At 44.5% G+C, this 26,909-nt stretch overlaps 3 protein-coding genes across 6 annotated transcripts in view; 1 reads left to right on the top strand and 2 right to left on the bottom strand.

Annotated features, from left to right (window-relative positions):
* Nucleotides 1-7,060, bottom strand: vrk3 (VRK serine/threonine kinase 3). Of its 3 annotated transcripts, none has more exons than XM_035416567.1 (15): nucleotides 6,942-7,060; nucleotides 5,963-6,192; nucleotides 5,638-5,778; nucleotides 5,131-5,268; nucleotides 4,341-4,481; nucleotides 3,793-3,848; nucleotides 3,342-3,408; nucleotides 3,078-3,162; nucleotides 2,869-2,968; nucleotides 2,371-2,463; nucleotides 1,961-2,093; nucleotides 1,579-1,699; nucleotides 1,278-1,336; nucleotides 884-1,020; nucleotides 1-484 (listed from the first exon to the last, which is right to left on the bottom strand). In XM_035416567.1, exons 2-15 carry the CDS (start codon nucleotides 6,189-6,191, stop codon nucleotides 479-481), a joined length of 1,506 nt encoding a protein of 501 aa, XP_035272458.1. In that variant the 5' UTR covers nucleotide 6,192; nucleotides 6,942-7,060; the 3' UTR covers nucleotides 1-478. The 3 variants fall into 3 exon arrangements, with proteins under 3 accessions (XP_035272458.1, XP_035272457.1, XP_035272459.1); XM_035416566.1 differs by lacking the exon at nucleotides 6,942-7,060 and adding an exon at nucleotides 6,519-6,781; XM_035416568.1 differs by lacking the exons at nucleotides 5,131-5,268; nucleotides 6,942-7,060 and adding an exon at nucleotides 6,519-6,786.
* Nucleotides 7,061-7,382: 322 nt separating this feature from the next.
* On the bottom strand, nucleotides 7,383-9,592 carry zgc:158868 (uncharacterized protein LOC791147 homolog). The gene is made up of 4 exons (XM_035418076.1): nucleotides 9,451-9,592; nucleotides 9,205-9,259; nucleotides 8,559-8,836; nucleotides 7,383-7,593 (listed from the first exon to the last, which is right to left on the bottom strand). Exons 1-4 carry the CDS (start codon nucleotides 9,559-9,561, stop codon nucleotides 7,480-7,482), a joined length of 558 nt encoding a protein of 185 aa, XP_035273967.1. The 5' UTR covers nucleotides 9,562-9,592; the 3' UTR covers nucleotides 7,383-7,479.
* Nucleotides 9,593-23,183: 13,591 nt separating this feature from the next.
* The window catches only part of pard6a (par-6 family cell polarity regulator alpha), a 42,676-nt gene continuing 38,950 nt past the window's right edge, over nucleotides 23,184-26,909 (top strand). For both annotated transcript variants that reach the window (XM_035419861.1, XM_035419860.1), the window contains exon 1: nucleotides 23,184-23,475. In XM_035419861.1, the coding sequence (XP_035275752.1) occupies nucleotides 23,413-23,475 (63 nt within the window). In that variant the 5' untranslated portion in view covers nucleotides 23,184-23,412. The remainder of the gene's footprint in view (nucleotides 23,476-26,909) is intronic.

Here is a 26,909-nt window from a genome sequence, read left to right as displayed (position 1 = left end):
TTTTACTAAAACATTTTTTATTCCCAATGAATGGATTAATCTGCCCACAAATGCAAATATTAAAAACTATTCTTCAAGCATAAAACACAAAATCCCAATGACCTCTAAAATGGAGAATGTTCCATGGATGTGGCTCACATCTAGCATACCCAACACAAACAAATTTCGGTATATGTGATATTTCAGTGATACAAACTTTAGAACATGTGTTCTGAATCCCATCTCAAAACAGGGTGGGGGTGAAACCCACCCTCCTAATATTTCAACCAGTATTTTAAAAACCAAACCAGCAAACCAGACCAAAAAAAACACCAACCCAGTGCAATAACATTGATAAAATTAACTGAAAGTGACTATATTAAACAAAAACAAATCAAAGCATGTCAAAATTAGCAGTCACATTCTAGGTCTGTGGTTTAAAAACACACAAACTCAGCGTAAAACATCCCCCGATGAGAACTTTCCTTCCTCTTCCAGGCTACACCTGTGAAGACAAACAGTTCCAATCAACAAAATCTGCTTCAAAGAGACAGCAAATTGCTTTAGAACATCTGACAGATATTTCACTCACTAACACCAAATAGGCTGGATAAAATGTCAGTGGTACTAAGGGAGTCAGTGAGACACTGAAAGTTTTTTATAAGTTAAAGAAAATACAATATTAAAGACAAACAATAAACTCATTTGTACAAGGACCCCTGCAGGGCATTGCCCTTCCTCAAACCCAGGCAGTAATTCAGCAGGTTTTATACTCCACTTCTCGGCTTGGAAAAGTGTATTGGTTGAATCCATGTCTTGGTGATTGGAGGGGGGATTTAAATTTTGGTTAGATTCACTGTGGCTCCTGCACTAATGTCAGCTGAGCCTGCACAGGTGTCCTTACCCGCAGGTCAATGGGCTGATCCAGAGACGCCCCCAATTTGTGCAGGGCCCCAAGCAGACCGCTGTGCAGCTGCTGGTAATCGGGCTTCTCTGTGTACTGCAGGCTCATCACCTGGGACAGGTAAACCTGCACCGCACCTGCAGAGCACAGCACAGGCGAAGCCCTCGTCTCAGACACTGCATGGCCAGGCTCGGCACCACTGACCCAGATAACGTAGCCCACAGTGCAGACTGGTGCTTCCGGTGCTTTCTCTCACGTTCACGGGGAAAATTTACTGATTCCTGCAGTCATATAGAGATTTTACCCACTTAATATTTGATCATTTTATTTTATTTTTATCAGAGTAGTCAGAAGACTAAGATAAAGATGAAGATGTGCCCACATCAACACACACCTGCCATCTTTTTCCTCCCAAAACACTGGGTCCTGAGTCCTTGAACATCAGTCATGTATCTGTGTTCAGACAGAGATTGTAGAGATTAGGCATTACAAATGAACATCACTTCATAAGGAATTACTAAATCAAAAGGTATTTGTAAGAATACAACAGATCAAAGACAAACAAACACACAAATGCAATGACACCGTCAACACATAGATCATTTTTTATATTTGAACCTGTAAATGAAAACTGAGAGTGACATGCATTTGTTTCACTGTGACAGTTGACCTTTGACCTATGGATGCCCTCTCACCTTTCCTTCTCAGCCATGACCTTGGCAGGGCAGTCTGTGAGCGAGGTCCAGGGCAGAGCACCTGCTAGCCAGCTCAGCATGCAGTACCCCAAGGCCTGCAGGTCACTGCGTCTGGATGGGCCTGGGGGCGGGTGGGGGAACGGGGGGAGACAGCGGAGGGATGAGCAGGGTCACCAACAAAAATAGAGGTAAAACAGAGGTCAGAGGTCAAGAGAATTGCAGGGAAAAATATACAGAAGATTTCTATGTGCATTCATCTCAAGGTACTGAATTCATGGCAGCGTCACTGCGGACCACAGGGCGGAACACAGCTGTCCGTAGCGCCACCCTTGAGTGGGGGGAGTACAATGGAGCAGGGCAAGGGGACCTTGTTTCGGCTCACCTGCCCCTTTGTGAGAGTCCACGCTGATGAACTCGACGGCGCCCTCGTGTGGCGTGCGGCTCCCCTCCCGGTACTCCACGTGCTTCCCGCTGGGGCAGTAGCGGAAAGCGTGGCAGTATCCCGCCAGGTACACCTGGGGACAGGTAAGCGACATCCGACTCATTCCACCGCCTCACTTATCGTATGACTCCATGTCATCTTGCCATCCACACACAGTGAGGAGTCCGTCTCATCTGACTTAAGACCAGGGGGAGTGGCACCCACTTTAGGCAGGATTTAAATTAAAGAACCTGTGTGGTCAACTGGGGCAGGACAAATTCACCTGAGTTGGGACAGGTTCACTCGTTTGGGTCAAGGGTCATGTGGGACCGACTTACCAGTGTGAGTCCAGTGGTAAAGGACACACTCACCTGTGAGGGCTTTGTGAAGTCGATGTAGATGTTCTCGGCGTGGATGTCAGCGTGGACGTACTCGTTCTCGTGGATGTACTCCAGCACGTCCAGCTGGGGGAGGAGACGGGAGGAACACGTGAGCCGTGATCAGTAACAATTCAGCAGCACTGCAGGTTGATGGACTCAACCCCTGACACCCTGATCTATATGTTAGAGCAAGTGAATGCAGGCATGGCAGTTTGACTTGTAATCTGATGGAGCAGAGTGCCACCTGGTGGTGCTGCCTGGTAAAGGAAGAAAGGCTGCCTTAGCACAGGAAAGAATCAAGAGAAAAATATTTGGCTACTCTGCATCATGCTTTCCTGCCTCTTGCTGTCTCCATGACAACAACAGTGGATTAATAGTGGGAAACTGGTAAGTGGGTGCAGTATTTGGCAGAAGGGCCAGAGCACAGGGAGAGTGACATGGGAAGAACAGAACTGTCATATATACAAACACAGCAGGTCCTGTACTCACTATTCGGCAAGAGAGCTGCAGAACAGCTTTCTCAGACAGCACTTCCCCTTCAGGCATAAAGGATTGTAGAGTTTGGCCCATGTTAGGTAAGATCAGAAACCTAGGGACACATAAACACAAACACACACGCACACACACACACCAATGAGGCAACATTCACTGGCTGGATTCTCTGTGACTCGAATACTCACACACGTGCACACACACACCTGTATGAATCTGCATGGAGCCCAAAGCCATCACAGGAAGGAAGGCCCAGAAAATCCATCTGTTTGTCCTTCTTCCACTTCTTCACTAGAGGGTAAAATAAACATATGGACAAAAATAAACATATGGACAAGCCTGATTCACTTGAAGACAGTTTTTAGGTTCAACTCTAAATACTGTACCAACGACCCAAGTATGTAAAGAAAAAGAAAATGTCTGGTGATCTGTCAGTCACCAGCAGAGGTCCCTGGGAAGTGGTGTCTTACCTGACGTGGGTTTGGCTGCCCTCTGCAAGAAGTTCTGCTCATTGAAGATTTTCCCATCTTTCGAAGCCTATAAAAGAAAAACACATTACAACTACAGCCAGTGGAACTGGGAAATACATTAATAACAATTAAATAACAATAAAATAATCCAAATGGAAGACCTTAGGATTGGATTAAACCCTCTCACACAGTCCGTGCTTCATCACCCTAAGAAAATGAAATCTTCTGCAACAGGATGACATCATTCTAATGAAGACCAGGGCTGGCATGAAACTGCTGTGATAAGAGCCAATCAGCAAGTGAGTTCACTGTAAAAAAAAACCCAAGCAGAGTATCTGTGCACCAGACCTGCTCTGGAGATAGAATTCCCTTGTGGCAAAGAGCAGAACAGGGTTGCTGATATGAGCTGAACACTGACAGAAAGCAGAAACCCACTCGAGACTTTACTCACCAGCTTGAGTATGTGTTCGTAGTCTGCAGAACAGGCTCTTGTTGTGACCTGCTGAACTGAAGAACCAATAATGGAAACAAAGAAGCATTATTAAACCAAAAATCCACTTCTATCACCTAACTTTCTTTATGTGCCATGATAAATAATTAGCCACATAAAAAAAGATTATTAAGTTCTTAGTTACCCCTCAGTTACTGTTACTAAACCAGTCTTTCAACAAAGAAAGATTCTGATCTAATCTTGGGGGTACAGGTACAAACTGCCACATAATTTACCTAAACATTACCCAAGGGGAAGCTTTCAGCTGACATGCTGACATGACATTCCCTATTTCATCAAGTAATGACATACAAACATACCGCACACCACAATACAACATTATATTTCATACACCCTGAAACCTACATCTGGGAGCAAGACTCAATCTGTTATCTCAACCCCAAGCATTCCGATTGGCGGGGAGATCGAAGCTCCCGCCTCCCCTGACATCTTAAGAGGAGATGCATTTTTTCATCCAGACTATGGCTTTTGGGGCCCTGTGCACTCACCCCCATAGAAGATCTCTGTATCGCTCTGACTCAGCAGTTTGACCAGTTTCCACTGCACGCCAGCTGTGTCCGTCACCTGCTCGCCCTCCTCCAGTGGCTTTGGGGCAGATGCACGCTTCATTCTTTTGGACTTGTTCTTTGCTGTGTAGCAGAGAAAAAGAAAGAGAAAGACAGAGTGAGAGATAAAGAGAGACAGTTCAAATCAGGCTTCTCTGCTTGCTCCTGATGGTAAACCAGCACCCATGACCGTGTGAACTAGACACCATCATTCTCAGGGCAGTAGTTCTCAACCCTCGCCCTGCAGGTTTGTGTTATTAATCAGCACTTGACTGATGGATTAAAGAGGTTCATTACACTGTTATCGCACTATAAACTCACTGACTGGTTACTTGGGCCTACACTGGCTGCTGATTTTATGGTGAAGCACAGGCAGCAACTGACCAGAGCCATGGCTGAGAGCCACTGCACTAGGAGCACTGGCTTTTCAACAGGGGGTCCACAGACCCTTGGGAGTCCTTGAAGACACTGTAGGGGGGTACCTGGCTTGATACACAATGACTATAAAGATAATTGGGAAAATATTTCAAAATATAATTTAAAAAAATATACAACCCCTTTAAACTTATGATAGGGGGCCCCACACATGCCTTTGAGTCTGGGTGGGGATCCTTGGATCAGAAAAAGGTTGAAAACATGCAGAGAGTGACACCAGATTTTAGCCACTCCACCAATGCAGCTCTCCCTCCCAACTGTAGAGCAGAACGTGGAGGAGAACACTGCACTTCCTCACCTACAGCGGGTGATTTGGGGGATTTGGGTGATTTGGGTGATGACGAGGTCAAAACCCCTGCGTTGGCCTGTTCTTCTTGGCTGACATTTGCATGGGCCTGCCGTTTCCAAGGTGACGACAAGGCTTTTGGGCTCTTACCTGTAAAAAAAAAACTGGGTGTGTAAAACAGACTGGGCGAAGGTAAATGAGCTCAGCTGATTGACAGCTGAGCTCATTTACCCCAGGTTATGGAAGCGTTTGGTGCTAAATTCTCTTGGTGTAACCAATGAGCAAAGACTGAAGCTGCATTTCTGGGGCCCGCTAAAGTCCCAGCATGGTCGGTTTTTTTGATGTGAAAAAGAAGATGGGACTAGAGACCAACAAAAACATGTAAAAACAGAGTTCTGTGGCCCGCGGATGATAGTGTCCCTGAATGACCGCAGAGAGTGTTTATGCCAGCAGGTGGCGTAGCCTCAGAGAACATTACGAGCGGAGTTGTTAAGCCGACACCACATTTCCCTCACTCACCGGCAGCTGCAGATTTTGGGGACACGGCGAGCAGGGGTGCGGCCGACGCCAGCAAGGGGCTGGCGGACTCCGTGACTTTGACTAACTTCTGGGTCCGGCGCAGAGGGGAGCGCGGCAGACCAGAAACAGAGCTGGCGGGACCTGTGGAGAACAGACAAGCATCTTGACCCACATTTCAATAAGAAAGATCGCATCTTTTAGGGCTTAGTTTGAAGTAATGCCCCAATGGTAGCCAGCTGAAGTGTAAATGTGGACTACTGCATGTATATCTATGTATTCTGCACATGTATGTGGGTATGTGCGTGCTGGCCTGAAGTTTTCGTACCATCACCAGTGTGCTGTATCAGCTCTGCTTGGGTGGGCCAGGGGGAGCTCTGCAGTTGCGCAGTGGCAGAGCCGTCAGTCACACTGATCTGTGGAGCGGCTGGTGAGCTGGTGGATGAGTCGACCTGTGCTGTGTCCAGAAGGAAGGGCAGCTTCTGTCCGCAAGACGGGCAGAACTTGAAGTTTGTTAGCAGCTTGGAGCCACACTCAGGGCAGAAGTTTAAGGGCATTCTGAAAAAGAAACTAGAGCTTATTGTTGTTCGGAGAAACAGCAATGCTGGGTTAGCAGGCATACTCTCTCAAAAGTTTACAGTTTGCTTTATAAACAGGAATCATATCCCTGACAGTAATAATGCAAAGCTAGCTTTTTCATGCAGTCACAGAACGTGAACTGTCGTGCATACATTGTTTTCATTGCCCTGCGTGTGTAGATAAGCAGAGAGAGGGATCGCACGCAATGTCTTATGAATTCCCTGGTTTCGTGGGGATCGTTAAACTGAAGAAATCCTTGCTGCGTTCATGGCCTGTACGAGCAGGGCACAGACAGGGTGAATTACCCAATAGAACAGGCTTCCTGGCGCTTCAGCGTAAAGTATAAGATAAATAAAGCGAATTGTCCTTCCGAGTAGCTGATCTCCATGAAGACCTTCATGTTTGCCAATTGGTCATTCCAAACATTCCAGAAAAGTAGAATGCGACTATAGCGGTCTCCTATGTACTGACAGTTAGCTTGAAAATAAATTCACTTTATGCAACTAAGGGATCTTGAAAGCAAAGACGACTTGTACGAAACGTATGCACTCGTCTATACCTGAGTTAACGATAGTTCGCGACATAGACACTATATGGTTAACGAACCAACAGTCAACCCCCCCCCCCCCCCCATACGTTAGCAGTATGATACAGAAAGAATAAACTGTGTTTTCCTTCTGGTGTCATCTATGTTAGGTTACTGTACTTAAAGCACACATTTTCTGTACCTTCAAGTCTGCGAAGTATGGGGGAAAAAACACGAATTCATTCCCTGAGCGCAACAACTGTTCACCAACTGTTCCTTCCTTGAAATCACATGATCAAAACAGACATCATTCCTACGGCAGCCAGCAAGAGCCAAATTTAGCAGTTTAACACCGCAGGGACCACCGACTTCTTTATCAGTTTATTTTGCCTTTTCAACGCATAATAATAATAATAATAATAATAATAATAATAATTGATGCTGTTATGGCTGACATAACTACTTATTTATGAGTTTAATAAATATAATTTATATAAATCAAAATGAATTCATATTTAATGGACCAAAAGTAAAAATTTTATTTCTCAGGTTTGAGGTAAGCAATGTCGGAGACAAAATACTGTCGCAATTGCTGCTTCACTCTGTGGGTCATTGAATACAAAAAATATTAGCTGGATTTGAGTGGACAAAATGCTTCATTTTATTTTATTTACCAGACAAAGTGCAAAGTGGTCACACAAATTGCTACATAAAGATCTGGCAGTTGCTCAGCTGGAACATCACCAGGGGATCCCGTTCCCCTCCCAGTCCAGCAGAGTGCCGCTGTCCGTGCTTGTGAGGGAGGAAATGACTCGCAGCATCCCACTAGCGCTGTCTGCGACCGCCAGCGGAGCCTGCTCCACACAAACACACCGTGAACCCTGGTTATGTTTCACCTTTAAGACCACAAAAATGTGTACCACAATGCTCTGCCAACATTACAAATGTATAACAAATCTCCCTGAGTATGGAGCAGACCAAATACCAACACCGCTATAAACTGGGTTTTAAAACAAGAAAAACAATATTGGTATATGGTGGCCAGCATTTCCTCGCTCATGCTTACATATTCACGGAGCTCTGCGTCCCAAGTGCTCATGAAAACAATAGAACACTCAGCTGAGTGGGTGATATTACCACAAATTCTCCCTTCTTTGTCATAAACCAAAGTTGGGCTCCTACCAAAAGCATTGTTAAACAATAGTTCTGTGTTCAACCGCAAACCACCATGTCTTCATTCTATAACTCCTGATCTTTACAAGTTCTCCACAACTCCCACCTCTTCCCTGGGGTGAGGTCACACCCTTTACTCGATTTGGAAGGAAAAGACCTGCATGTTACAGTATGTCATGGTGTTGTAACACATCCCCCCCCCAAAAAAAGTGCGTGCAAGTGTGTTTATGTGTGTCTGTGTGTAAAAGGGGTATGAGACTGACCTTCACACTGTGCGTGAGACTTCGTATGTGACTGTGTGTGACTGTGTGAGGCTGTGTAGTGTGCGTGTTTATGTGTGTGTGTGTGTGGGTATGTGCGTAATTGTGTGTTTAAATGTATTTGTGAGGCTGGGTGTAGCTGTGTGTCCATGTGCAAGGCTATGTGTTTTTACTAGTCAGCAGAAGACTGTAAACCAGAACTGGAGTTTCCCTGGCTCAATATACAGTATGTATCAAAAGTCATGGTGCAATGACTGAAAGTTACAGTGTCACCAATGCAATTAAGTAGGTTGAATAACATATTCCAGTGGTGAATTCAGCTTTCTGAAGTGGGGATGCTGGCATTGCCTGGATGATGTCCAGGTAAGCAGGGGTTTGTGGGATACCTTGCTGGTGCGGTAGGGATACATGGTAGCCTCGGCGAAGGTTTCAGAGCACTTCTCTATGGAGGACAGCACGGAGGAGACGTTGATGATGGCAGGCATGCTATGGGATCCCACCACATTGGTGACATACACATCTACCATTTCCTTCATGCCTGTGTCCTGCAGATTGCTCTGAATGTTCACGCCAGCATTGTTGGTCAGCAGACTCAGGCTACCATCCCCTAGTTGGCTCCCCACGACCCCGGAGGTCTCTTTAATGCTGGCTGGGTCCGAAGTGTCTGCCAATCACACGCCACGGTCAGACTCAGGTACCCTCTGGCTGGTTACACAATGCTGACATGACAGTTGTTGCCATGCTGTTGCTTGGTTTGAGGCTAATGAGTGAGCATAACCACCCTTCCCCCTAATAAATTTAGCATCATCAAACAAGCCACTGTTTTACTGTTTTGAACAGGCACTCTCTCTCTCTCTCTCTCTCGCTTTCTCTCTCTCTCAAACACACACACACACAAAATAGCCATCCTGATTCTAAAGTGAAATAGCTTGTACTGACTGAATAAATCAATCAGTGTTGTGAATAAATGAAATTCATCAAAAAACAAAAAAAAAACATCTACAAAAATCCAGGCAGTACTGAAAGCCTTACCCAAGGGGATGATGGTGATCAGTTTCAAGTGTTTCTGCAAGAGGTCTTTCAAGGCCTTAAAAAAAATAGAAGGAAAAAAAAATACACATTTCCGAGAGCTTAGGTTACATTCACACATTCCAGTCCATTTCAGCGTTGTGATGTTCAGAGCATAGTCTGAGAACGCCCTGTAAACGAGAGTCATGTTGTTGCCAAATGTACGCCATTTGTAAGATCTAATGGCAAAGAAGTGTTAATCGGAAGAACAAAGATCTGGGATGGAGGGGTGGCCGATTCAGCTAGCTGTCGCACGAGCTCGAGTCCAATTCCCCAGTTGGACCCGGTCACCAGCACGCCGTCATATATCCCTGTGTCCATGGCCACTTTGCTGTCCGTCCACCACCTGTGAGTGAACAACCTGCACCTTGGTGAGGGTTTGTGTCTAACTACCTCAGTAAATATTTACCTAGGCTGTACCCTATCTCCAAGATAACCCAGAAAAGTCACCTCCCCCACTCACAAAGACATGACACGGGTTGACATTCACACAGCCATTTATATTGTTACATCTTCACATCAATGGTGTTAGAACATCGCATACTGGCTACTGGGGTGTTGCCAAATATAGTCGACTAATCACCCATTGTTTTCCCCACACACACAGTACACACACAGTGGACTTGGCAGATGATGCAGGGATGCAATCAGTTATATGTAGAAAGCCACATAAATTAGCATCAAGACAAGCTTAGCCATTGGGATGAGACATTAAAGTGAATGATGATGAGCTTAGGCAATGCTGTATATTAGTCTCAGGCTCTGCGCTGATTTGCATTAAATGGAAGTGATCAGTGACAAACGTAACCCCCTGGAGAAACAATCAGCAGATTAAAATGATTTCGAAGATGAGTGTCATAGCACATATTTGAAATGGCTTGTTTTAAATGCGATGCTCTTGCGCTTTATGACTGTTGGGATAAAATGTAAAAGTTGTTTTCCTACGAGCCTAATATGAACTCTCATTCTTTTACTGAGAAATGTTTTTGCAAAGAAATACTTGAATATGTTCCAAACACAATATTTAACTGTCAGTTTCACATCCAATATTCAACTATCAGCTCTTTCTCAAAACAAAGTTTATCTCAGATTCATGACTCACATTCACATTTATGTAGACATATTAATTCACACAGTAAATATAGCGTACAGTAGGTGGCTGATAAAGTCACTAGAACACTATTTATGTCATGCAGGTAAAATATATAAACATACAAAATTAGCCACGAAGCGGCGCTAGTTACAAGCACAAGGCAAACCAATGGACGAAGCGCATGGTACGGTGTACACTTCCCTGAAACGTACTTGATGTTCCTATGGTCCAAAGATAAACAGCACGAAAAGACACTGAATCTGTAGTACAGAAAATGTTATGAAGGTTGTAATATAGTACTAAATAGCGGTAGTCACGTGGTTGAAATAGTAAGGTATCATTGCGTTGAATATACGCATTTTTTTCTTAATATGTTTGGAATTATGTTGTTTTCTTGATTGTATAAAATTCACATGTATTCATTAGGTTTTATTTGCAGCAGCGTACGACGAGGTTAAGTTATACATTACAATAAGTAAGAACAAAGATGAGTCCTGCCGCGGAGAAACTATGCGGATGGATTCCACGGACTCGTGTACAGGCGTCACGTTCCCGTCAGAGAGATTATTCGCTATTCACGGACCTCAACTGTTCCGGAGATATAATTGTGCAGAAATGACAAATGCCAAGAAAAAATGCGTTATGGAATCATAAACCAGAACCATCATTGTGCATTGTTTGTCCTCAATTTTTCCATAACATTTTACCACTAATAATTATTTTACCAAATATTGAATAATATGTGAATAATTTATTAGCCACTTGATTAATAGCTGAGCCGGAATTATATGATGCCTGTTCATCTCTGAAAGATAATGTATCTTTCTTTCTCCCTGTCCCATTCTGGTGTGAAAGGGTGAAAATCTGAGTGATTTAGGATAAAATATGCATAGCCTACCACAAATTGTTTAACAGCCCGTTTCAGAAAACTTGCATCAACAAACCAATTTGTATGGCCTTTTGGTCTGGGTACGTGCAGTGTTAGATATGTATGGTATGAATATTTGTTTCTAAATTTCTATTTTTTATTCTAATGCTTTCCTGGTCTCATTTTCAAATTTGTTATTGGTAAGTGTTAATGATAAAGTAAATGTTCTTAAACTTTGGTACAAAAAACCTAATCTTAAACCTATCTTAAACCTAAATACAGGTTAGTGCTCTCTCTCTCTCAATTAAGGTCAGCTCTTACTCTCTTGATCTCTCGCTCTCTCGCTCAGTCTCTGTCCCTCTCTGTTTCTCTCCTCTCCCACCTCTCCCCCCGCTGTGGAATGACAGGTATCACAGGCTTTTCGTATCTCTGATAAGAAACCTTCACACAATTTTCAGGAACGAGACAGAAACCAGAACCATCAGCGCCCCCACCTCATCCCCTCCTTTCATACAGGAGGCTTTGGCGTACAAAGGCTTTGATTGACAGAGAACAATAGCTGAAGAACAGAGAACAAGTGTCCAAGACAGGTGACCAAAGGCAACCATTCTGTCAGGTGGCAATGTAGTCATAGGCCTCATAAGTACAGTTCAGCATTCTCATGAAAACAACACTAGCTGACTTATGCTCAGTGTAGATCAGGCAGAACTGTAGGGGCTGAGTTTGTCCAATACTGACACTTCTATTATTTAATTTGATCAAGTGTTTTCCATATATGGTAAAATTGTGCATATTTGGACAGAACCAGGAAACAATCAATTTCCCTCATATCATGACTCATGTTCTCACCTGCAGTAAAAGATGTCAAACTTTAACAGAAACTTTAATGACTCGCACTTACAGTTTGAGCTGGAGGCCATACAGCATTGTTCCCCGCACGACTTCAGACATTGTTCTCAAGCTTCTCTGTTTTGAGTCTCTTATCGTTCAGTCTGCTGAGTTGGAAGCTTCTCTCTGTAAAGCAGAGGTCAGAAGAACAGGTTGACCCCCCCACCCCCACCCCCATCTGCCAAGGAGCCACAGTAAACACAGGCGCTTGTTCAGTGCATCTCGTTTGTTAACTTGTGTCAGCTTTCGTCTGTAGCCGTTTCGGGTCGTTTGACACATTTCTTCCATGTCGTGTAGTGTTTTTCAACATCAGGGCTGTGTGCTTTTTTAGACCGTAAACAGCTTCACTACCCCTGCTGAATGTTGCTTTTCTGCTAGTTGTCAGGCACTTTTTTACAAAATCCTCTAATTGTTGTTTTTGTCTGGTGGTGAAATGAGGTTCACTGTTCTAAATATGTCCGAAACCAATCTGTGCTATCAGATATCAAATAGCTATCAGATAGGCTAACAAACACAAAGTCTGTCAAACTGGTAGTGTGCTGACAAGGGAGTAACATCAAAAGAATGTAAATAGGTCCAATACTCTTTCCAAGGCTTTGTTCACCAGTGACCAAATGTGATCCCCCTTCCTCTGATAAGACTATATAAATGACTAATGTCAAACAAGCGATTACTCAAGCTGACTGTACCCCAATTAAAAAAATAATCCTCTGTCTTTTTTTCTGTACTCCCCCCAGCGCCCACCCACCCCCCTTCGTCACCAACACAGCACAGCCTGATGCCTTGTTTTGAGAAGGTAAAGTGCGTGGGACGTACAGAAAAGACCTGTCTTCCAGGAGCCAAACCACGCCAGGAATCCTTTGAGTAAACCCTGAGGAATGCTGGGTAAGCAGCTGAAGAGTTTCAGCCAGTGGGCCCTGGGGCAGGAGGGCGGGAGGGCGGGGCGGGAGGGAGGGAGGGAAGGAGACAGGCAGCCCGCGGTGCATTCTGCAGAGCTAAGGGAATGCGGAGCTGGAGCCCGGGGTTCAGGACGGGCCGGTCCGACGGCATTTCTGCCCCCGACGGAATCTCGCGCGGCATTCTGCATGGCTTCATTTGGAACACGGAACTTGGCGCGCGCAGGGCAGTTGACCAACCTTGACGCTAAGAGCATGTTGTCTGTTGTCACTGCGGTAAGGGAGGGTTAGGATCTTGATGGAGGTGAGGATGTTTGTTCTAACTGGAGTGCGGCGTGCCGGTATTGTTTGGGTCGCGCGCGCTAAACCGCTGAACTGCCAATCGGTTGTGTGAAGGTCCGCAAATCGCTCACTGCCCAGTCCATCTGATTCTTCTCCCCGGAGCCTGAGCCATTTCCAACCCACCCTACCACCCTGCAGGAATGACAAAGCCAAGGGCTCTAACATACAACCATAGGGCTCTGCTGGCTGCCCTTTGGCATAGAAAACCATGTTAATTATTTAATTACGTAAATAATTAAGGCTGGGTACATTACTAATGGACATAAACACAGATACCCACTCAACAATTTACGCCTGAAACATAATTGGTTTGCGAGTACAGGTCCGTGACCTCTGCTTCATTCTAATTCCTATTAAGGCTTTTATCTGAAACTTGTGGTGAACATAATCAGATGCTATTTGGATCACAATAACTGCAATAAGAGGCCAGACGCACCCGTTGAAAACAATGGCCGAACGTATCCTGCCATTGCTGGACAGTTCTGACATCTACTGAGAACATAGATTTGGGAGTCGTCCTCTTCCTCTGTTCAGGACTCCTGTACTGGGAGAGAATTCACACTGCTCTCCAGATGGAATGTGGCCTGGCAAATCTGGTAACTCTATATCTGCAGTGCGAGTTTCCTGCGGCTTATGAAGAGGAAGAGCGGGGCAGAGCGAATAGGGTGAGACTGAGAAGAGCAGAGATTCTCAGGTGCGATACGGCCGCTAACAGCACAGAAGCGGCAGTGTTCGTGTGCCAGATCACGCCCCTCCTCGTTTTAACTGGTGATGGGACAAGAGGAGACCCATCTCACTGCGGGAGAAGATCTTCTATTCATCCTGGGTGGGACAGTCATAGCTCATCGGGAGAGAATATGATCATGACCTAATATTAGATTTAAGAATGCAATTTCTAACCCTCTGAAATCTAAATCTAAGTGACATTTAAATAGGATTTGCAGATGATAAATTGCACTGTGCATTTGTTTAGATAATGTACCGCTCTGCACACTTTTATGAAGAATGCATCTAGCTCTTTAATCTGTGTGGTACACAATGGTTTTTCTCTCCCACCAGCTCTCCCTATTCTTACTTTTTGATGTTGGAACTTTGAATAAGAAAATGAGACTGGCAGCAGGAGCACTGAACTGATTTCAGGCCTGGTTTTTGTACTCTTTAAATTGAACGCTGTTGGTATTTCTGGGGCAGGCTGCACCTTTGCCTGTTTTTGCGAGAAAATTCCAGGTCAGATTTCCGCATTTGTGGGCTTTTTGTTTGTGTAAGGACAAGGAGCGCCTTGTTGAGTAATAAGCTGTTATGAATGGGGGTAGAAGGGGGAGAGAATAGTTTCTAATAGAATGCTTTGCTAAAATCACCCTTTAACCAACCCCCCCCCCCCCCCCCCACAAACACACACAAGCACATACTTTCCCAACCCCCACCTTCATTCTTTCCCTTAGTTAGAGATACCCCACCAATTTTCATGTTCTGGAATCCAGTCCTGTACACACACACACACACACATACACGCACACACACTGTCTTTCTCACACACGCACACACACACACACACACATGCACACACGCACATATTCTCACTCACATAGACTCACTCGCACACACTCACACACTCACACACGTACGCAAACAGGTTATCTTTTAGAGGCGTGTATTACAATCCTGCCTTTAGGAAACAGTTGGAGATAAGTCACAGAAGCTGTATCTCTGCTTTAATGAGTCTATATGTCTCAGAGCATCTCCTGCTTTCTGGAACGAGAAGGGAAAAATGAGATGCACAGGGCCCAGGGCCGGTGCTGGACACAGGTGATACCAACGATCGCCCGGAGCCCCATCCATCTGGAGGGGCACCAAAGGAAGGGGTAAAAGACAATAAAACGTGTAGATAAATGTGATGTGTCCATGATAGTCTGCACCCCCAATTCTGCAATCGCATCCCATCCCACCCCAGTATCGTCCCCCCACCCACCCCCTCCCTCCCATGCCCCCAGTCTGCGATCTCATCCAGGGAGGCACAAAGGGCCTGACAGGGTCAGTCACATGATGAGCGATTTTCAGTACAGTGGTTTTTATGATTGACACCTGAAATGGCAACCAGCCCCCACCACAGACCATTTACTGCTCTTCACATGAGCTCAAAAACAGGCCACGCTGACACCGAAGGGGGTTCTACCTCATTTCAGGGGAGTGCGTGACCTGCATTTAAGTGTCAAGTCTGACCCAGTTCCCAGTTGTACGTTCATTTAAAGGTAAAAGTGTCAGCACAGCACATCTGATTGTCACTTTGCAAAGCTAGACAATGTGCAGCTCAACCCACAGGCTGCTTTTGTGTTTTTCTAAGGCTAATGGAGGGTGCTGATAATATGTTTTTCACCTGGAGCGGAGCAGAGCTAAGTGAAATAGCTCACCTGGAGCAGCTGAGTCAGTCTGATTTCTGTCTCTCGCGGCTGCCACTGGCACATTGCCTTCTTCTTCTTTTTCTTCTACAGAATTATAAGTTGGAGCTGGAGAAGCACTCAGCCTTGGCTCTGGTGAAACACACACACACAAAACAATTTATATATTTGAGCCAGTCACAGAGAGAATGGAATAATGACAACCAAGCTATGAGCACGGCTGTTATCTACTTATCTCTGTTGCCACAAGCTCACTTCCTTTACTGATTTTGATGTGTTAACATTCTATCAATAAAGACACTTCATTTTTTTTGCTTGTTTCTTTTACTGGGAATGCTTGTGAGGATTTTTTTTACTCTTATAAAATTGTATCCATAAAATGTACCAAGCCATTGTTGTTCACAGTTATTAAATTGACAAATGGCCCAATTTGTGATTCTGAATTGTCTTTACTGTAGTAGTTCATTTATATTGGGAATGAAAACCAATTCAACTGCGGTGCCCTTGAATCCCTCCTGATTATCACAGATCACAGACATCAGGGGTGTTGGAAAGTTTTTGTTTTTAACACCAGGATGTCTCTCAAATTAGTACCAATAATTAAGCTTTAAATTAAATGTTATACTTATGAACAAATTGTGTCATCAGATGTTCATATCAGATTGAACAGGGAGAACCAGGAGGTATTTATTCATAATAGATTTTATATATCGACATATTAACAGTTTTTCCCAACAGTTAAGACACATTTCCTGAAATGATGCTCAATTCCCACAAAACCATAAGTATTCAACTGATTTGTAAACCTGACAAAATCAAACACTCTACTAAAAAATATCTCATCTTCCATCTAAATCAAACTTTTCCTTCAGATGGCACACAAAAGCCACTAAGTACATGAACACTACTGAATAACTGCTGAGATCGAATCAAAACATTACTGTAAAACCCTGTTATGGAAATGAATCAGGAACCACATGCATTTTCAGGACAATCTCTATAAATGTTCATAAATTATGTAAGTGTGCAGGTAAAAAGAATAAAATACCAAATTTATTACCTGTAAATTGAAATACGTAAATGCAATAATACGCCAACATAAGTCAAAAGTTAAGTAAAGTAAAAATAATTCCCAAGTATTCAACTACATAAAATAAGGGGGGAAAACCATTTATTCCACTTCAGCATCCTGCCTCTTGTCTGGGTCAGGCCAGAGGTGCCCATCTACATCACGGGCAATGTTAGCCCTGGCCAGGCAGCAGGGAAAGTACCCCACCTGGGTTGTCTTATCCACCCCAGGGAAGACTCCAACGTAATGTCCCCAAAAGCTTCATCCATTGTCTGGAGAAGGTTTTCCTGCTTGTGTGGATTTCCACCATGCCACCATGCCAAGTAAAACTCATTGGAATGGGGAATAGGGTGAAAGAAACAGGTAAGAGAATTTAGGATCGTCAGTGAACCAGCTACACACCACGGCAGTGTGTTAGAATTGGACATTGTCCCAAATGACAATGTGGCATGACTGCTATGGCTACCCTGGCTCCCTCTAATCTGGTTGAAACATTACCCTGATGACCACCAAGGAAAGCCAGCAGATGTGCTTTGTTATAGGGGGCCATGGTGGCATGGTGGTGGGGGACCCCAGGGTGGCTGATGGTGGCACAGTGTGACATCCACCACGCCTACAAACTAGGAACACAGAAGGCTTGTGTCGCTTGTATTCTGCTTGGCAAAGGATGCAGTCACTGGTTGAAATGCTAATGTTATCTTTAATTATTGTGATCTATTTCTTGCAAATGATTAACATTGCTGGCTATTACAATGTTCTGCCTCCATGAGCTTGGCTCTCAGTTCTGCAATAACAGAACAAGTACTGTTGGTCTGCTGTCATCCATTTTTACAAAATATGACTACAGCTCCCAAGTATATGAGATACAGTACAGTAATAAAGCATTTCCTCGCTCAGCTTCACACAGTATTTCAGCAGAGTAAACTGGTAAGAGAGCAGAGTACAGCAGGATCCCTGACAGTAGTAAATTACCAGTTTTCTTCTCTGAAAGTCAAACTGTCAGCTGGCTCAAAATTGGCAACGCTCTTTACCCAGCTTCCCTCATTGTCATTCCATGGACAATGACTTGGTCAACTACAATAGGACAGATTTAATCAGATACGAATGTTCTCCTTGCCCTTCTTCCTCTTCCACCTCTCAGTTGTGTTCTTCCTCTTGCTCTTTCTGCAGAGCTTGCATCCATTCCCCCAAAGCATATGAACTCACCTGCGGCCCTTTTTATTCATCCTGAATAAAGGTTCTGATTAATGTTTGGAACGTGAGAATTGTGTGTTAACTGAGTTAAAGTTGTGACGACTTCAGTTAATTATTTTGAATGCCAGCGCTTCCTAAAGAAGCCCATGGTGCAACCTGTACCTTTTTAACAGAGTTGTGTGTAGAGTTTTGGTCCAACAAGTCTGCAACGTGTCTGAAAACATGAATAGTGTTTACAGTTCTGGGAAATTAGTCTTTCTTTTGGTATCTGACGTAATGGCTCGGGATGTTTTACTCCTAGAACCAGGTTTAGCACGTGATTGAGGAAAAACGAATACGATATATTAAATATTATATATTTAATGTGGGGGAATGCAATAGCATGCCCGAACACCTAGATGCCCATCTGAGAAAGTTTCTGTTACTGTATCCCAGGGATACTTCCTGTTGCTTGGATCTGGCTGCGGCTCACGCTCTCGTCCTCTGATTCTTTAATGAGCGGGTAATGACTCATTAATGAGGCGGCGCAGCCTTACCGGGAGGCTCTCCTCTGGCCCTCGTACTGATTAACCTACATGTCATCAGATCCCGGCCACCATCTCCTGCCCAGAGACACCAGGGTGAGCCGCCAATCAAACGAAGCGCGGCGGACGGGAGGAAACCGTCCGTCCGCTCCGCTCCGCTCCGAGACAAAGGCTTCTAACATCAGCTGCCGGGGCTTATCGGAGCTTACCGGAGCCGAGCGGGGCGGTGTGTGTTACGCACAGGTTAAAGGGCGCCCGCTCTCCCTCGTGAAAAGTAATGGAGGCGATCAAAGATCGACCGGAGGCAGTCGGTTACCCTTTGAGCCTGCTGCTGTTTGGAAGTTAGACCACGGCCCGAATTTAGTGATTTACCGTTCCTGTCTTTGGCCTTGAAGAACATCGTTCTACCTCATAGATACACAAGGCCACCCAGACAACCTGGCCCTTAAAAAAAAACCTGACAAACCACATTTTGACAAACTGGGAGACTGGGAGAAGTCGACGTGCAGAGGGAATGCTGGAACCTGTCATAAAAATTTTCCATTACATTACTTGCCTGTTGGAGAGAGAACAAATAAAATGCTTTATTTAAAAAAAAAGAAAAAAGAAGAAAAGAATCACCTAGCTTGATGATGAGACCAGACGATAAAACACTTGGTTGATAATGAGACAAGTGAATTGGCTGGGGAAACATTTGTCCCTATAAATGCAAAATCAGTGCTGGAATGGACAACACTGTATGTGTTTACTCTTCCCCTCTGAAACCTGTTGGAGTGGCTCTCCTCACACCTGTAGTGTGGAAACCCAGGGGAGTGTAGCAGGTAGGTTAATGTATACCTGCGCATGGAGACGGAGGCGTGTTAACTGAGGGGCCTCGTTAACAAGCCCGTCAAGAAGCTGCCTCGACATCAAAGCGCCTGGTGGATGTTTGACATCCTGGAAGATTCCAGGATTATCGTCGTGCAACATTCCTGCATTCCGGCATTCCGACAGCTTTCGTGAGCTGGGCTTTGCTGAGGCCTAGCAGGGTGGGGTGCGGGGGTGTTTGTGTGTGTGTGTGTGTGTGTGTGTGTGCACGAGGGTGGCTGAATGGGGATACGTGGGTAGAATGATGTTGCAGTCATTAATTATAAAGACGAAATACTTTCATAACAATTTTATTTACTTAACTTGAAGTTAATTCATCAGAACTGTCTGTGGTTATTAAAAACTACCTCCTCTGATCCTCTGGGGATTTTCATGTCTCATGTCAGAGAATAAAGAAAAAAATCTTTGTATTTAAGACCTTGGCACCAGGAAAAGGGTGAAAGAACCTCATGGGATAAGAAAGAGGGTGAAGGGTCAACAGTACTGCAAGGTCTGCTGGGTTACAGCCCTAGTCATCACCGTATTGAAACGGCACATTTGTGTAGGAGACATTCACACTCATTTATTTATTTTTCTCTGAGTGGGCAGGGGAAGGGTTGCATAAGCAGCCCGTGTGCAGCGCAGCGCTCTCGCAGGGAATCACACGGAGTGGTACCAATTAAACAGAGCCATGATAAAGCTTGTGGAGGAGTGAACACGTGGGAGGGAGGGAGGGAGGGAGAGAGAGAACTGAGAGAGAACCTTCCAGAACACGGGGTCTGGAACAGTGACCTCAATACTCTCTGTCTTATGGAGCAACTTTGCCATGTATGCACAGTTGAATATACGGTTCCATATGTTAGCTACAGTGGGCACACGTGTTGAAAAGCCGGTAGTAACAGCTAAGAAGAGAAGCTAATTTGAGGTCTTTTTCTGGTTTTTCAGGTCACCAACGTCAGACTGCCACGGTCTAACCTCCAGACATTACCATATCCTTCTGAAACCAAACAGAAAAAAAGTTTAAGTACTTTACTTTTTGATATAATACAAGTGTCTTAGATGACAAAAACCTTTTACAGTGAAAATACTTTCAAAATTATTATTTATTTTATTTTTATTGACTGTCCCATGTAGAGTAGGTTTCAGCATAGTAGAATGTATTGTTCTTGAGCATAAGACCAGAGATTGGTGTCCCCTACAGGGGACAAAAATGAAATGCCAGGTCTTAGAAGGATTATGCATTTCCTCAGCTCTCTTCTTTCACCTCCTTTCTTGTAGCAGAACAAACTATTCGGAAAATCGGTGGTACTTATTCTTCACAAACTACTTGATCACAGTGTCCACCATGAGGAGCTGTGTGACAATCAGACATTGAATGGCATTACATAAAATAAATATTGATTGACTGACTCACTTTAACAAATTTACATTTCTATCCAGTTTGTCAATGTGCCGCCCACAGGTAGAAGGGACGGCAACTCTCCCAGTACTATCTGAGGACAGAAGTCAGAAAGCCTCCTTTCTGTGAGGAAGTTCTGTGAGGAACTTCGTTTGAACAAAACATTCAACAGAAACATCAACAGTTAAATGAATGAGATCTACTGTGCCGTCGGTTGTCACTCCAACCCTAACAAAGCGCACCGCATTCAACAGCTAAAGATATTGTTGGGCTGCAAATGACTAGAATCAGGTGTGCCAAACAGGGTTGAAATCAATACTTGCAACAGAGCTGCCCAATCCTTTTCCTGGAGATCTACCATCCTGTAGGTTTCACTCCAACCCTAACAAAGTGCACCCCATTCAACAGCTAGAGAGCTCGGTGAGCTGCTAATTAGATGAATCAGGTGTTTAATTTAAACCTAATTAGGGTTTAAATTAAAACATACAGGAGAGTACATCTCCAGGAACAGGGTTGGGCAGCCGTGCCTTAAATGTTTCAGGACAGGGTCCGGGTCATTCTCTTTGTCATGCATTAGCCAGGGACGGCGGTGTCCACTGGGACACTGGTCCCTTGTTCCTCAACATATAGCTAATAACCTCTATGGAAAAAAAACATTTTTGACACATGGCTTTTAAATATATGGATTGCCCTTCAAAGAATAATGGGCTGAGGAGATATTTGTGTGTGTGTGTGTGTGTGTGTGTGTGTGTGTGTGTGTACATGCATGCGTAGGTTGAATGCGAAAGTGTTCTTTCTACATTTCTCTCCCCAATGCCAAGTCATATTCATACTACAATACTCATTGCCACTTCTGTTGTCTATTCTGGAGACCACAGACCGGCATGTTCTCTCCTTTGAAGCATATAGTGCCAGCAGCCACTTCTTTTCACACCGCGGTCCACAAATGAAGCCAGCACACTGTCAGTCGCTGAGTCGGAGGAAGAGGATTTCATACCAGATCATGGGGCCCATCCATGCCCTAGAACAGTGACCTAACAGGATGAGCCACCGAGCAGCCCTGAGTGGCAAAGTGTTTGTGTGTATGTACGCATGAGTGCACATGCATGTGTGTGTGCACACTGAGTTGTGAGAGAGTTTGTGTCCCAGGATACTATGTAGGGTGGCAGTGTGGTATAAAGTTTAATGGGTAAGAAGCTGGTCTTGTAACCTAAAGGTTGCAGGTTCAATTCCCGGGTAGGACACTGCAGTTGTACCCTTGAGCAAGGTACAGTATATATCCGACTGTATAAATGGATGCAATGTAAAAGTTGTGTAAGTCGCTCTGGATAAGAGTGTCTGCTACATGCCTGTAAGGTAATGACTAATGTACACTAAAGTACACCAAAAAGGAAACACAGGGTGTTCTGTATTTGTTTCAGTATGTCCTGAACAGAAAGTGACAATAAAATGAATGTGCTCAGTCAGTTTTGTGTTGACATATGAGGCTGCAGGCACATGCTCCCTGGGCGTGCACCAAATACCATAAACAAGAAGACACCTCACCATTACCAAAAGGCAAATCTATAAAGGTCCATAGGAGGACATTGCTCCTTCAACCACAGATGTTTTATTTCCACAGAGATTTTATTTCCTCTCACAAAATGTGTCCGAATGTGGTCCTGTTTCCTGAGCAGGAATGTAGACAGACTCAGAGACCCGGTTCAAAGGCAGCTTTTAAACAATAAACAATGGCTTCACAGAAAAGCCTGGTAGTTGGTGAGATTATATCGCGGCTGTTTCTGAGCGCACAGCCTCTGTGCAGAACACTACGCAACACCAAAGGACTTTGTAAGCTGGTGTCATTTCTGTGATGTAGGAAGGTCTCCTTGTGATCAGAGACCCTGATCATGTATGAAGTTCAAGTTATTGTGGTTTAGGATACAGTGCTTAAGCTCAGCTTCTCCAGAAAATGTCCACATGAATTAACGGATCAATTATAAAATGTATGTTTTCAAAGTACCTGTGACAATAATAAACTATTTTTTAATAAATAGAGTTACATGTGTGAATGCATGTATTCAAGAGAGTGGGTACTCAATTCTGAAACTACTAAGACCCATTGCTCATAATGCTGTTCTTCCATTTTGTCCAAATACAAAAATGAACAGTTTCAATCACAAAAACTAGTACACAAAAGAACAGCTAGCAGTATCACTGTATCATAGTTTACAAATGATGTCACTTGTAACTATTGTAGTCTTCTTTAAAAATAACTTTGAGAACAAAAAGGCGTTCTAGGCTGTGTGAGTCAGCGAGCCGTGTCCCACCTGTTCACAGCCTCCTAGTTTCCAAGGCAACGCCGTCGGTAACATTCCACGGGACGTCACATGCGGCCACACCCCCACCTTCAAACGGCGTGTCGAGCTGACGTCATTGTTGTTGAAAAAGATTAGCCCAGCCCCTTGCTAGGAGAGCAGGCTCAAACGAATCAGTTCCCTGAGCACCAGCAGTATTGCGGACGGAGTAGTACGTGCTGCATGTGTCAACGTCTGTACTGCTGAGAGTGAATGCGCGAGGGATCGAGGTGACTGACCATTCGCTCCAGTTTCTGGGGGACTCCCATCGGAAGCAGCCGTGTGGTCCACGCCGCTGGATTACACGAACACCAGACAAACATGTCAAGGCGGCAGAGGACCCCTTTGAGAACCGCTGATAACGTGATCGAGGTCAAAAGCAAAGTAAGTTTATTCTACATTTTCTAAATATGTAATGATGAAAAGATTGCCGCGGAACAGGTCAGCGGCGCGTTGCTGACGTTCTCCATCATACACCTGCGTATGGATGCATGTCAATAAACACCCGTCTAGATGCTGAATTAAATAGTCGAAAGCTATGAACATCCACATAAATCGAATGCACAATGCGTTGTTATTGCTTTCTATCGCAGTGATGCTTGTTAGCCGCATGTAGCCAATAGGCTACAGCCCGAGCTGCGAAACAGCGTTGTTGCTTGCCGCTAATTTATGTCTGTCTGCACGTCCCGGAGTGCGAGTCTGGTGTCTGGCAGGTTTCCCCCTCTCCAGCGTTTATTGGCAGGGATATTCGATTCAACAGCTAAATAAGCCTAGCTAATGACAGCTCACCGAGTCTCGTCTCGGAAGCACTCTACGGCATTGTTGTTATCAGATGATCATTGTTGTATTATACGCTGTTGTGGTGGTCTGCGGAATGGAATGTGGATGTTGAAATCCTGCTCGTGCTTAATTATCAGGCCTCTCTAATTTAATTATGCGTGAAATACGAGTGATTTATTTTGCATCGAATAAATGACAAAAATGCGCGTGATGCTTATATTATTGAGAACATTTTATGTACGAAAGTACTAGGCTATGCAAATAGGAGTATTTTTTGATTGTACTTCAAGCACGCGCACCCAGGATTTCAAAGGCATTTGAAACGACAGGCATTGAAAACTTTACCTAATTTCTCTTTCTCGCCGTTTCGCTCTTTGTACATTTTTGTGATGTATTTCATGTGCTGGGAGAAGCTTTTGTGCTGCCCTCCCTCTATATATCACAAAGAACTAACCAGTCGCACATCTAAGTTGAAATTCTAACCCTTGCTCCAATTCTCCAGGTTCATTGTTTGCGCTCTCATGTATGAACCCCATTCTTACCCTCCTCGCAAAAGATTACGGATTGTCAGATGAATGTAAACAAACCCCACATTAGTAAATTGGTCTGCCATCCTCGCATCTAACGACGAAGAGAATGATTGACTGTGGTAGTCATTATAGTAGTCATTGTACGTGAATAATGTTTTAAGCGTTGTGCAACGCAACCTAAAAGCCTGCCATGATAGAAACATACACACACACACACATACACACACACATATATATGTGCATGTATATATATATATATATATATATATATGATTTATTTATATGAACATACAATGGTTTTGGTATTGTTTCTAAAAATGAATACTGTAAAATAATATTTATGTGAAATAAATCACCTTTGCCTTGCCAATACGTTATTGATTGTATTTAAAAAAAACTTTCATAGTGTCTTTTCTGGTGTTACTTTTCAAAATACAGCTTTGTTTGTGGGAAATAGCGGGTTTTAGATTGCTGGGGTTTTTTTTTGGGGGGGGGGGGGTGATGGGGGGGGGCTGCTGCTGCTGCTTAAAGAACATCCTCACATTGTTTTTTAACTACTGTGTTGAAAACATCCAAATATGCTGTAAGAATAGAGACGGGACCAATTGAATAAAATAAAAAGCTAGCAATACCAGAAAAAGCAACAATAAAAGAACCAATCTTTTCACATACCCGACGTTCCTTTCAGAGATCACAGAGGGATGTCTGTAGACAATTCCCGGAGAACCAACGTGCTTGGCAGGCTGTAGCCTCTGTGTGGTTCTTTTGGCATTTTCTCTGAACACATATAATCAAAATAGCTTATAGCCACTCAGAGAGAGGCAGGAGGCTGATGGTGCTGGATAGGATAAGAGTCTCCCCTCCTGACAGTACCTCTTACTACCCACTTTTATCCATGTCTCTTGTGCTTCCCCAGGTGGTCCTGCATGAGTATTGCCCCTCCTCACCCCCATTTTTGTACTTTCCATGTAAGAATGGAGTGAACGTACGCATGCTATTAGTGATCAACTCATATGAACCAAAGAAAAGACGTTTTTTTTTCTCTCCAGCATAAATTTGAGCTAATGATAACAGAGTGTGATAACTCCACCTACGTAGGGGTTCACGAAGCCTCACTTTCCAATCGCGACATGTCCGTGGGCAGCCGGGTGTGAAAGCCGATTAACTTTGGGGTGGCAGGTGGGCGTCCGTGCCTGTGCCCAGGCTGCCACCGCGGGGTCCTGCGGAGAAGGAGGCAGCGTCAATGAACAGCGCGTGACGAGCGGTCTATCTTTATCGCCAAGTCTCAGCGGCCAGCGGGGTCTATTCTGATCGGGGTGGAATCGCAGCGATGCTTCCCCGGCCCCGCTGCAGACAGAGCTTTGCGTCACGGTGCCTTGAAACGCAAACCGTCCGCCAGCCTGTATCTCCTTCTTCCTTCCTCTGCCCCTCCCTCTACTCTTCTCATTCTGCATCCCTCTCTGTCTATTCTTGTCTTATCCCCCTCTCACGTCCCAGCTCCCTTATTTCTCTCTCCCTGTCTCTCCCCCTTTCTTTATCAGTCTCTGTCTCTGTGTTGGATGTCTGTGATTCCGTAGCGCAAACAAGGAATGCATAAGAAAGGAAGGCGGGAGAAAGAGTGACATGCTCGGAGACGATGCTAACGCTGTTCCTGCTCACGGTCTTCCTCTCTCCTACAGAAACAGGCACTGCGCTGATTGTGCGCGGGTTTCCCTCCGTCACACTGGAGGTCACGTGTGACTGGTCAGACGTTGTTTTGGGGCTGAGCTGAGTCAGGGATTCTGGGAACACTCCTCATACCCCCGTGCGCTTGTTTGAGTTAGGGTCGGGTGTCATTTTCTTGGTTGGAGTTAGACGTCATTTGGAGGATTGAGGTTATGAGTAGTTCGGGAGATCGGTGTAGGTGTTTCTCTGGCTTGGCGATAAGTGTTCATGAGGTATGCTTTGGTGTTAAGGTATGGATTGCACCTGGTTTGGGCTGAGGATGGAGCTGTGGTATTTGAGTAAGTGGGGTTATTTGGGTTGAGTGTATGGATACTGTTTGGGATGTGCTGTTAGGGGTTACCTGGGCTGGAATCTGGGGGATTATATGGGTTATTGTGTTTGTACTGTTTGCAGTCTCCTGCAGGGGTAGTTTGGGGTGAGTTGTGTAAGCATCTTGTTAGTGGAGCAGGAATATCCTCTTGCTTGTTGGTAGGCATCACTGAATCAGCCAGTTCCACAGTTCAGGCCCTTCCAGGACACAAGAGAGGTCCTAAATAAAGCATGTTGGGCTCAATATTTCATGGAGCGGCTCCCTCTCAGCCTTCTGGCTCTGCCTCTGCTTTATCCGAACCCAGAATAATTACAAGCAGGTACTCAAAGGGTCAATGATCTATAATTTTAGATATTAGAAATACTTATGAGACATTTCAGAACATGTATTTATATATTTTTATAGGAATGGAGTGTAGCTAATTTTGCAGGCTGCAAATTTGTTCTTCGTTATCACATACTGTAAAATGAAAG

The sequence above is a fragment of the Anguilla anguilla genome, chromosome 5 (assembly GCF_013347855.1).
Source record: "Anguilla anguilla isolate fAngAng1 chromosome 5, fAngAng1.pri, whole genome shotgun sequence".
NCBI classification, from domain to species: Eukaryota; Metazoa; Chordata; class Actinopteri; order Anguilliformes; family Anguillidae; genus Anguilla; species Anguilla anguilla.
This window is presented reverse-complemented; position numbering and strand designations above follow the sequence as displayed.